This window comes from Anabrus simplex, chromosome 1, assembly GCF_040414725.1.
Source record: "Anabrus simplex isolate iqAnaSimp1 chromosome 1, ASM4041472v1, whole genome shotgun sequence".
NCBI lineage: Eukaryota > Metazoa > Arthropoda > Insecta > Orthoptera > Tettigoniidae > Anabrus > Anabrus simplex.
The window spans coordinates 383,928,522-383,941,909 of record NC_090265.1 but is presented as its reverse complement, the minus strand read 5'-3'; the positions used below and the strand labels follow the sequence as shown (position 1 = coordinate 383,941,909).

General features: G+C 40.5%; 1 protein-coding gene across 1 annotated transcript in view; it reads right to left on the bottom strand.

Annotated features, from left to right (window-relative positions):
• LOC136866377 (putative fatty acyl-CoA reductase CG5065) overlaps nt 1-13,388 on the bottom strand; it is a 101,864-nt gene that overhangs the window by 26,645 nt on the left and 61,831 nt on the right. Inside the window, exon 4 of the mRNA XM_067143275.2 lies at nt 7,459-7,568. Within this exon, the coding sequence (XP_066999376.2) occupies nt 7,459-7,568 (110 nt within the window). The remainder of the gene's footprint in view (nt 1-7,458; nt 7,569-13,388) is intronic.

Sequence of the window (13,388 nt, the reverse complement as noted above, 5' to 3'; positions counted from 1 at the left end):
GGTACGGGATTGCCACCGGCCGCAGCACATGCTGCACGTAGCGGTGGGCATTTAACGTGCCTTGAATACGCACTAGAGGTGACGTGGAATCATACGCAATAGCGCCCCAAACCATGATGCCGCGTTGTCTAGCGGTAGGGCGCTCCACAGTTACTGCCGGATTTGACCTTTCTCCACGCCGACGCCACACTCGTCTGCGGTGACTATCACTGACAGAACAGAAGCGTGACTCATCGGAGAACACGACGTTCCGCCATTCCCTCATCCAAGTCGCTCTAGCCCGGCACCATGCCAGGCGTGCACGTCTATGCTGTGGAGTCAATGGTAGTCTTCTGAGCGGACGCCGGGAGTGCAGGCCTCCTTCAACCAATCGATGGGAAATTGTTCTGGTCGATATTGGAACAGCCAGGGTGTCTTGCACATGCTGAAGAATGGCAGTTGACGTGGCGTGCAGGGCTGCCACCGCTTCGCGGCGGATGCGCCTATCCTCGCGTGCTGACGTCACTCGGGCTGCGCCTGGACCCCTCGCACGTGCCACATGTCCCTGCGCCAACCATCTTCGCCACAGGCGCTGCACCGTGGACACATCCCTATGGGTATCGGCTGCGATTTGACGAAGCGACCAACCTGCCCTTCTCAGCCCGATCACCATACCCCTCGTAAAGTCGTCTGTCTGCTGGAAATGCCTCCGTTGACGGCGGCCTGGCATTCTTAGCTATACACGTGTCCTGTGGCACACGACAACACGTTCTACAATGACTGTCGGCTGAGAAATCACGGTACGAAGTGGGCCATTTGCCAACGCCGTGTCCCATTTATCGTTCGCAACGTGCGCAGCACAGCGGCGCATTTCACATCATGAGCATACCTCAGTGACGTCAGTCTACCCTGCAATTGGCATAAAGTTCTGACCACTCCTTCTTGGTGTTGCATTTGCTCTGTCAGTCAGTGTATATATAAGAAAACATAAAGGTCCAATAATACTGCCTTGAGGAATTCCCCTCTTAATTATTACAGGGTTAGATAAAGCTTCAAACCAAAAACCAAACCCCATGACATTACAGTCCTTGAAGGGCCTTGGCCTACCAAGTGACCGCTGCTCATCCCGAAGGACTGCAGATTACGAGGTGTAGTGTGGTCAGCACGATAAATCCTCTCGGCCGTTATTCTTGGCTTTATAGACCGGGGCCGCTATCTCACTGTCAGATAGCTCCTCAATTCTAATCACGTACGCTGAGTAGACCTCGGAGCAGCCCTCAGGTCCAGGTAGAAATCCCTGACCTGGCCGGGAATCGAACGTGGGGCCTCCGGGTAAGAGGCCTCCTGTTCTAATTCTCTGAGATCTATTTTCTAGAAATATAGCCATCCATTCAGTCACTCATTTGTCAAGTCCTATTGCACTCATTTTGCCAGTAGTCTCCCATGATCCACCCTATCAAATGCCTTAGACAGGTCAATTGCGATACAATCCATTTGACCTCCTGAATCTAAGATACCTGCTATATCTTGCTGGAATCCTACAAGTTGAGCTTCAGTGGAATAACCTTTCCTTAAACTGAATTGCCTTCTATCGAACCAGTTATTAATTTTGCAAACATGTCAAATATCATCGGAAAGAATGCTTCCCCAAAGCTTACATGCAATGCATGTCAAACTCACGGGCCTGTAATTTTCAGCTTTATGTCTATCACCCTTTCCTTTATACACAATGGCTACTATAGCAACTCTCTATTGATTTGGTATAGCTCCTTCAACCAAACAATAATCAAATAAGTATTTCAGATATGGTACTATATCCCAACATTGTCTTTAATATATCCCCTGAAATATTATCAATTCTTGCTGCTTTTCTAGTTTTCAACTTTTGTATCTTATTATAAATGTCCTTATCATAGGTAAATTTTATTACATTTTTAGTAGTAGTGACCTCCTCTAACTGGACATTATCCCTGTAACCAACAATCTTTACATAATGCTCACTGAATACTTCTGCCGTTTGAATATCCTCGCATATACACTCCCCTTGTTCATTAATCATTCCTGGAATGTCCTTCATGGAACTTGTTTCTGCCTTAAAGTATCTAAACATACCCTTCCATTATTCACTAAAATTTGTATGACTGCCAATTATGCTTGCCATCATGTTATCCTTAGCTGACTTCTTTGCTAGATTCAATTTCCTAGTAAGTTCCCTCAATTTCTCTTTACTGCCACAGCCATTTCTAACTCTATTTCTTTCCACACTGCACCTCCTTTTAGTCTCTTTACTTCTCTGTTATAATATAGTGGGTCTTCACTATTCCTTACCACATTTAAAGGTACAAACCTGTTTTCACATTCCTCAACAATTTCTTTAAACCTATCTCACAGTCTGTTTACATTTTTATTTACCGTTTTCCACCGATCGTGGTTACTTTTTAAAAACTCCCTCATCATTGTTTTATCAACCATATGGTACTGCCTAATAGTCCTAATTTTAAGACCTTCCTTTCTATCACATTTACTTTTAAATACTACAAAAACAGCTTTGTGATCGCTAATACCATCTATTACTTCAGTTTCTCTATACTGCTCATCTGGTTTTACCAGCACCATGTCCAGAATATTCTTCCCTCTAGTTGGTTCCATCACTTTCTGAGTCAGCTGTCCTTCCCATATTAACTTTTTTGCCATTTGTTGGTCATGCTTCCTGTCATTGGCATTACCTTCCCAATTACTATTTGGTAAATTGAGATCTTCTGCTACAATCAGATTCCTTTCCATACAATTTCCCACATAGCTGATCATCTTATCAAATCATTCCGAATCAGCGTCAGCACTACCCTTTCCCGATCTGTACACTCCAAAGACATCAAGTTACCTATTATCTTTAGAAATGAACCTCACACCTAGAATTTCATGTTTCTTGTCTTTAACATTTTCATAGCTTACAAATTCTTCTTTCACCAGAATGAATACTCCCTGTCCTACTATTCCTATCCTATCTCTACAATACACACTCCAGTTCCATGAGAATATTTCTGCATCCATTATATCGTTTCTCAGCTATAATTCAACTCCTATTACAATATCTATTAAATTACTTAATTCTATTCTTTTCTTTACAATACTTCTACATTTCAACACTAACAATTTTATATCATCCCTACTTGACTTCCAGATCCCTGTAACCTTATCACTGCTCCCTAGACTACCTCGTTTCCCTGAATGTGAAAATCCACAGCCTGTTCAGTCATTCGACCGGGTCAGGAATGGTATGAATGAAGCCCCCATCTAGTGGCGAGGATGGGAATTTTTTTTTTGCTTTTTGTTTTACATTGCTCCAACACAGATAGATCTTATGGCAATGATGGGATAGGAAAGGCTTAGGAATGAGAAGGAATCAGCCCTGGCCTTAATTAAGGTACAGCTCCAGCATTTGCCTGGTGTGAAATTGGGAAACCATGGAAAACCATCTTCAGAGCTGGCGACAGGGGGTTTTGAACCCACTATCTCCCGGATGCAAGCTCACAGCTGCCTGCTCCTAACCACATGGTCAACTCGCCCGGTAGGATGGGAATTGTGCCGGCTGCCAAAGCCTGTCGCACTCCTCTGGGGCAATGATAAATGAATGACAGATGTAATGAAATTATATTGGAGAGTGTTGCTGGAATGAAAGATGACAGGAAAAACCAGAGTGCCCAGAGAAAAACCTGTCCCGCCTCCACTTTGTCCAGCACAAATCTCACACGGAGTGACCAGGATTTGAACCAAGGAAACCAGCGGTGAGAGGCCGGTGCGCTGCCACCTGAGCCACAGAGGCTCTGCGTTTTCCTGAATGTACCTCCCTATAACCCTTCTAAACAAATTTCCTAACTTACACGTACTATTGCAGTTTAAGTGAAGGCCATCTGAGTGCAGATCCCTGTCACCTACCCACCCGGATCTAGAGATCTCACTCCCAGTTTCCCACATATCCACTACATAGTCTCATTTAAATCCCCAATCACCTTCCATTCAGTGTCCCTCCTACACAGTATTCCAATGATAACAATCTCTGCTTCCTTAAATTTCACCCGTGCTGCATTTATCAGACGTAATGTAATTATACTATTTGTAATGGCCAAACACTGCCTTATACTGGGCAAGTTGCATGCATGAGAAAGTGCAAATTAAACGGTTTTCACAGTGCACAATTGAGCCCAAAAAGTTGTCCTGTTCAGCTGCAAAGCGTTGAAGAAATGCGCAGGAAGAATCAACTCGTTGCCACATGTGGTCTTCAGTCAGCATGTGTGACACCCATCTTGTGCATACCTACCAGTATTTCAACTTTTCCGTTAAAATTCTGTGAGCAGCGCTTCGGGAAACCTCTGGAACCAAAGCACAGAGATCATCCAGGGTGATCCGCCAATCTTCATTCATGATTTGCTCAACCTTCACAACTGTCTAGATGGAAATTGACGGGGTCTCCCGCTTCTTTGTTCGTCGTGAATTTCAGTCCGTCCGGCTGCAAACTCTCTACACCACTTATGAACATTTTTGACATCCATGCATGACTCACCATACACTTCTGTCAACTGGCGATGGATTTGAATCGGTTCAGTACCTTTTGGGTTCAAAAACCAAATAACTGTGCGTACTTGGCGGTAACATCCAACGTGAGCTCCATTCTCAACGGCTGCCAAGCCAAGACTGAGTGCCTCGGCGCAGCGTGCGCATGTTTATATGAGAGCACGGGAAACACTCTTCACAATATGGTGACCAACAGCCATACATACAGAGTTCTGTATTTTTTTAATTTTTAAAGGAGACCTTATTTTTGGGATTATCCTCGTTTATCCCAAACAAACTTGCCCTGTACCGGGCAAGTTGGCCATGTGGTTAGGGGCATGCAGCTGTGAGCTTGTATCGGAGAGATAGTGGGTTTGAATCCCACTGTCGGCAGCCCTGAAGATGGTTTTCCGTGGTTTCCCATTTTCACACCAGGCAAATGCTGGGTCTGTACCTTAATTCAGGCCACAGCCACTTTCTTCCAACTCCTAGCCCTCTCCTATCCCATCATCGCCATTAGACCTATCTGTGTCGGTGCGACATAAAGCCGTTAGTAAAAAAAAAATGTCTCTGTCATCCGGTAGTAATTGTGAGCCCAAATTTGAACTGATATTGATATAATTCGTCAATCAAATGAGAACAATGGCTAAGAAGACAGAAGAGACAAATAAGGCTGCAGTAGAAAATGCATAAAATATAAGACAAGCACTAGACTTCACTGAGAACATGGATGACCTCTTACCAGACTGGGAGAACAATTTAGGTCTAATTAACAGTGATAGCCACAGTCTTGCAAAGGAGTGTTTGATTTATTATCTAGGAGGATATATAATATGCAACATATCCAAGGTCGCAAAATGTCGTAAATGTGTCAGCCTGCTTCTTGGAAAGCCTACAGAAGAAATACTTGCCGCAGCCCTCACATTTATTAGGGACCATAGCATTAAAACCAGTATTGACAGTACTTTCCTCACCCATCCCAAAAACTCTCCTGTGAACATAGTCTATGTGGCAATATATTTTATGAGTGTTTGGACAGTTTGCACAGTATCACTATTTAGCTTCCATAGACTGTACAATTACATATTTTGAAATATATCAACAGTATAGGAGTAACTTGTGTTACATTATTTGAAGTCTTGATTTTATTTTGTAGCAAGACAGATGGGAAAGGAACTGAAATCTTCTAAGACCACAAAGTCTACTCGGAAGCTATTTAAACTATCTGACAACTGACTTCTGGAATGGTAAGCAAAAGCATAATATTTTGCATGCAATAATAGTCTTTTATTCGTATGCTGATTTGTAAGCTCAAGCTCACTTACTGCTGGAAGTGCAGCTAGCAGAGAAACCAATGAACTAGGGGAGAGATACTTCTACCTTCTACTTGCTATGATTATACTGTGAAAGAAAGTAATCGTGTCACTATAATCGCATGCACTCACACATCACATTGGCAACAATTATGTTTTTTTATGATTTGCTTTATATCACAATGATACAGACAGGTCTTGTGGTGATGATGTGAAAGGAAAGGGCTAAGAATGGGAAGAAATTGACCGTGGCCTTAATTAAGGTACTGCCACAGCATTTTGCCTGGTGTGAAAATGATAAACCACAGAAAATCATCTTTAGGGCTGCCGACAGTGGGGTTTGAACCCACTATCTGCGGAATGCAAGCTTACAATTGCGGAATCCTAACCACATGGCCAACTCGCTCAGTAAACAGACATCTGCGGTAACCGACATAACTAACGTACTTCACAAGGTGTACTGTCTGGTGCCTGACTCGCTCTGTCTGAAGTTCTGAACTTGTCGTATCACAAATATTTTACCTGTTCTTGTCATCTATTGTTCACAAAGCCCTGTGCCATTGGTCATTAACTGCACCCTTTTTCCACAGGTCCACACTTCCTCTCACTCAACTCTTAGGCAATAAAGGTAAGGGTAAAACCCATTCACTAAAAATTCAGACTGTACAGGGGTCTTATAATATCCTTTTCATCTTATGCTATTGAAGTATGGGAATTACCTGCAATTAGCAATGTCTTAACAACTGCAGAATACTGTACAACACAGACTGAAGGTTAAATGCCATGTCCAGCTCACTGTAATATTTATAAAAAAGCACATTGTTGGCAAATGCACAGTTCAAATTAAATGAAAACGACAATGAGCCTCCTAAAATCTTCATTTACATGGTTGCCACAATCACAATCTATAAATTTGAAATATCAAGGGGGGAGGATTTATTCCCCCATTTCCTCCCCTTGATGTATGACTCTGGATCAACAAAGCTCCTCCTGATTAGGTTATCAGGTGCTATGGAAATGTTGATTGGCCACCAAGAAGTCTTGATTTAGGTTCATTGGATTTCTTTCTTTAGAGATACTGTAAAGAGAAAGTGTACAACAGAAAACCACATGATTTGGATACAACAGAAGCCATGATTAGAGGTGATATGCTGAAACGGGCTGTGAGGAACATTCAAACATACCTACAAAAATCTGTGATGGTGATGCCAACATCAAAATCTGAAATGGCAAGAACAACAGAACATTCTACAAGTGAAATAAACCATGTACAGTAACATAATTGGTGACATAATAATTATAGCAAAATAAAAATAGGGATATATTTCCAAATCATCCTATATATTCATGTAATATATGTATGTCGTTTTGTCATGTTCCGTTTAATTTGCACGAGACTGAATCTCATCACTGGTATGCTAAATGTCAATCAGTGCCATAACTGTATAGGCAGTAAACTACAGTAAATACTCTTCTAACTTTGGAATCCAAGCCCCAATTGTTACTTCTCATACTGTCCTAGATAGGTGACTTTGGTCTGCTGGTAGCAGTGACCTTGACATTACTAGTAAAGATTTAAAAAATAAAATCTTAAAAGAGGAGTGTTGAGCCTTACCTATTGAGGGTCTCACAATAGACACTGGAAGTGTCCCTTTCTCCCTGACAAGAATGCTCTCAGCTAATGCTTTAGAAAAGGTATAAGAATTGGGTCGTTGTCCAAGAAGCCTGGAACAGAAATGTACTGTTACATACATACAACAGAACTTGGTGGGCTGGCTGTATGATGCTGTTGGAAATTAGAAGCAAGTAGCTTAGAAATACTTTTAAATATCCTGAGGAAAATTTTATATAAAAAGTCAGGTTTCTACATGAAGCCAATCATACAGAGAGCAATTGATGTTCAAATAATACAAACAACTTAAAACCAGTTATGAACCTACAAGAATAACATAATCAACTATAATAGTTCATATTATTCTAAGAATAAAAGTAAATTATTATACTGCAATTATTATTTTTGAATTTAGTGACTATACAGGATAGATATAAATTTTGCATAAAATGTTGCTACCTACTTGCTTCAAACACAGAACAGTGAGAAATGAAACTGTAGGTTTGCTACACTATTCATAAAGTGACAAATACTGGAATTCATAAATAAATAAAAAATGAAAAAGTATTTTACAATTTTCTAGCTACAATTTTCAGGTACCTAGTCTTTCCCCAGTAAAAGAACACTTGCTTCAAATAATACAACATGTAAAATTTCTGAAATAAAAGTACCCTGAAGAGCAAAGTACTCACTGCATAACTAGTATAAGTTACAATACATGCATGCACTTTAACACACACATATATTTATTTTATCGAATCATCCATCCCAACTTACATTGACCACAAGGATCCAGAAATCGATACAAATAAGTCTTAACACAAAAATTTAACAAAAGAAATCATCTACCATAACACGAACTTAAGTATGGTGAATTAAATAATTTATTTCTTTATTGATTGATTTATTTATTTCATGAGAATCCTTTAAAATTTGTCAAGGATATTTTCAATTTCATAAAAGGATATGTAGGGAGACAGGAACTTAGAGTGTAAAATGCTATAAAGATCCTCTAGTGCCTAAGAACAATCCTACAGCTGTCTACCTGTGAAGTGCAATCTTTTACATTAGCTGCCATGATGGATCACTGGCAGAGCATTTGATTCAGGATTGCATTTTGTGAATTTGATCCTTTTTCAAAAAGAACTGAAGAACTGACTGCCTACTCTCAATCACCGCTTGCAGCGGTACTTCTAGGAGGACCTTGTTGGTCTAGATCTCGAGTGATCACTTTACTTGCTATTAGTTCTCTGGTGCCTTGCTTCGGCCCCTGTAAATGCTGCAACCATCTATGCAACAACTAACCATTGTTGTATTCAAATGCTACAACCATTACTGCTTGAGAACAGCGGCCGTTGGAAACTCCCATTCACACACATGAACAGAGAAGCCACTGCAGACTATGAGTTCGAGAAGGGGGCCATGCATCTGGGTCCTCACTGGAGGGATCCACCTTGTTCCTGAGGCTAGGGGCACACAGAACAAATCCCTGTCTTCCCACCTATGCATAGGTCTCAGATCTTGTTGTGGATGAATCATTCTAAAAGCTACAGCTGACCCAACACTGCTGTTCAGCTCATGACTTACAGCCCCCTAGTATGGCAAATATGCCACTGCTGCTGCTAAAACTTAACCACACACTCAAACCAAAAATCCACCTAAAATCCATCATGGGTAAATGTGTAAATCAAACACCCACTGAAAATCTCCCTCCAATTAAATCTGACAACTGGTAGAGGGACCTTAGTGCTCTTATACAACAAAGAGTCACAAATCAGAACTACCAAGTCACCCCTTTCAGAGAAGGAGCCAATGTTAGGGTACACACCCTCGAAGACCACTTAAACACTATCAAACATGAACATAAGTGTTTACACCTCTCCCACCAAGAAAACCACTAAAAAGCAAATAGTCATCAGAAGTCTCCCTTCCGACACTACTTTTGAAGAAATCAAAACCAACCTCCAAGATAAAAGACTCATACTGGCTAATATTACACAAATGCACAGGAACATTCAGCATTCTAATGACAAACTACTTAAGAGTACCAATGCCCTTCTATGTAGTCTTTTACAACTCAATGGCAGTAAACAAAGGTATCACAGAAGTGCAGGAAATCTTAAAAATCCCTGTCAAAATCGAGCCTAAGAAAGCTACCACAGAACCAACCCAAGTGCAACAATGTTTCAACTGCTAAGGGTTCGGTCATTCCAGAATAGGCTGCTCCATGGTGCCCAAATGTGTCAAATATACAGGGCTCCATAACCAAATATGAATGTACATTCACCAGAACTGAAGACCTAAAATGGGCTAACTGTGGCGAAAATGGTCTCCAGCCTTACATAGGCAACCCGAAGCCTGCCAAAGCTTATCTTAAGAAACACTTTCCCACCCCACCTGAAATCCAAACCCAAGAAGTCTCTAAATCAACACCACAAACAGACATCACTACCCAGAAATCGCCCTGCCCTCAACCAGAAATAACCTCATACCAAGGCAGATAATGTGTAGTGGCAAATGCAGAAGCAGAAGAGGACCTGCCTCTGGACCCAGTAGCCAAAACTACAACATCAACTTCCCTGACACATTAAATCACACCATACTCCAACTCAACCAGTCACTACATCTCAAAACTATTGCAAAGCAGTAACAACCCCATGTACAGGCACCCATCCCTCTTCACTCACTAAATACTCACGGCACAAAAGACAACAATCCCCTCCCCCTCAAACTGCCCCAAAGCCTTCCCCAACACCTACACCACCACCCTCCTACTGCCACACCAACCCCAACAACCATCAAAATCCAGCCAATTACTAAATTAACTATGCCACCTGAAACACCACCACACATGAAATACATCATCAAAGAAACACAATTCCACATGACACTACTCATCTCAAACACGGTAAAGCCATGAACTCAATTTTACACAAATTAATCTCACACTCACCATCACCAACACAGTTCATGGGTAAACAACCACTCAGGCTGACAACATGAAACACTAATGGTCTAAATGACCCTGCAATAAAAGCCAAACTAAAACAATACATCACGGATCACGACACTAACAAAACTCAAACAAACTAAATGCTTCACATACCACAATACATCGTATACAGAACAGACAGAAAGGGAGATGGTGATGGGACTATGACTGCCATTAAAAGGCACATTTTCCACACTCACATCTTCCTCCTAGCTACACAAGCGATAGAAGCCACAGCCATACAAATAGACAACGGACCCAAATAAATCTCTTTCAGCATATCTACCACCAGGTAAAACCTCAAAAGCAAATGATATAGATTTCTTACTGGACTACAAACATGTAATACTAGCAGGAGATCTTAACAGCAAACACACAAACTGGAACAGCAAAACTATCAACACACACAGCCACAAAATTCAAATCTACAACCTAAAACACAACTGTTATAAAATTGCCCCACTTTAATCCACATTTTACTGGTGATGGAACAACACACTACACTACACTACACTACACTGAACATAGTCCTTGAGGGTGTTGCACATTTGTTTATTTTGTTTTTTGTTTTTTTCTGGCAGTGTATAAATTATATTCCCTGTACTAACAACACCCTCCCAGCCATCTATGCCAATGACACAGCCATTGTGGCCAAAGCAGAAATCCCAACATTGCAACTCAACACATACAAACAGCACTTACAGAAATTTGAACCCTGGCTTATTAATGGAAAATTCAATATATTACTAAAATCCCCTAGTCTTTTCAAAAGTATCTGATCTAATCAGAAATATTGCACTTGTAGATAGGTTAATGACTGATCATTCACAGACAGAATAATTATTCTTGGTTCATCAAAAATTATTAATACATTTGCTATGGTTCATTATAATAGAGGTTTAAACTGTTGGTTCAGTTTAAACCAGTTTATCTGTCAGTCGCATATTATAAAACTTAATCTTCAGTTTAACTAGAAGTTAATTTTGCTGCCACTCATCTACTGTTTAAACTGAAATTTAAGAATACAAAATAGTATAAAATGACACAACAAATGGATTCAAGGATATTTTCAAGGTGCTTGAAGAAATACTTAGCGATGATGAAGAAGTGGTTCAAATTATTGAATGACCATGACCACCAGGATTTTTTTCAATCAAGGGCATGTCACTTTCATATATGGAGTGAAACTGAGTTTTTAAACAGGTTTAGGCTAACACAAACAAACTGCCATAACTCTACTTCAGGAAATTGGAGCTAGAATAAAATATGCAATGAAAAAGTACAGTAAGAATGTACAAATTATAGTTTTGAACTGTTAATGACAAAAGTGTAAATTTTAAAAAACAAAGTAACTTCCTTCTATTTCAGAAATCACACTGTACAACCTTTCAATCAGCTACTAAAAACATTGCAGTTTTATGCCTCCGGTATTATGCTTATCACCAATGAGAGATTTTGGAGGAATTCCTAAGACCACTGTTTCATGGGCTATATTGCATGTGACAGAAGTGGTAGCTTCTGTTGCTTCACAGGACATACAATTATCAACAGAGACATGTCAGTAAGTAACAGTTTTATAGAATTGTCAAGTTTCCCAGAATTATTGGTGCCAGTGACTGTACCCATATCACAATACAGTCTCCCGCCATCCTCTTTAACATTAATCAGAGGGGTAAGCCTTGACACCTAATACAGTTGGGGTCAGAAAAGAACAAGAGTTGACTAAGGGTTGTGGTGGTGGTGATTACTGTGTTAAGAGGAAGTACAACTAAATAACCATCCTCTATTAACACTAATCAGAGGAAATAAATGGAAGAGGTCCTATACTTCAAAATATGAAGGTATTGGCCAAAGAAAGACAAGGGCCACAAAGAGCATGAAAATTACTTCCTAGGCCTCACAAACCTAATACTGTCGGGGTCAGAAAAGAACAAGAGTTGACCAAGGGAGGTTGGATAGGAAAGATGAAAGTGAGGAGCCTGGCACAAGTAAGTGGAAGCAATACCAGGACTGAGCTAAGGGTCCCGTGGTTACCAACCCATGCTCCCAAGATGAGACCTCCTGGGAACCCTTTTAGTCACCTCTTACAACAGACAGGGTATACCACGGATTTTGAAGGGAGGTCGGATAGGATAGATGAAAGTGAGGAACCTGGCACAAGTAAGTGGAAGCAATTCCAGGACTCAGCTAAGAGCCCATGAGGTTTCAGAGAGATCAGTTGGAATCATGTGTGCATGGCAATTCTCTATTGCTTGTATATTTCTGGGTATGGCATCTAACCATATCCAAATAACACCACTTCTGCCACCTACTATTCCTGAGCAATCATCTAACGAAGTAAGAACATGAAACGTTGTTTACAACCTCTCTGAAGTCTGGAAACGCCGATTCCCTGTTTCATCTCTAGGCATAGGACAAAAATTGAAAACTGCTCAGCTGGTCACTGCAGTTTTGCACATCACTGCAAGAGACATAAATGAGCCTGAGCCACGTGGATGAAGACAGACTAGAAGGTATAATTGAAAGAGTGCTAGGGACTTAGTAAACAGAGGTGGTGAATTTCTTATGCAAATGTTCATTTAAGATTACTTTTCAGATTTATTGTAAGGCTTGCATTTTATTAAACTACACAGTTTTCAGTGAACAAAAGAGGAATTCACACACAAACGAAGGAAAAACCCCAAGTCAATATACTGTACATAATGGAAATGAAGAAACAAGTAAAATATGTATAAAGAAATAGGAACATGAAAGAAATGTAACAGAATAAATGCAAATACAGGTCAGCTTCAGATGAGAGAATGAGAGAAAGAGGAGACAAGGAGAAATACAAACGCACAAGGACAATCTTCACATTTTCTTGGTTTTTAATTCTTAAAGAATTTTAGTTTATAGGTTCAGCTTTCAATACTTAATGGACTAACACTCATAATTTAAGAGA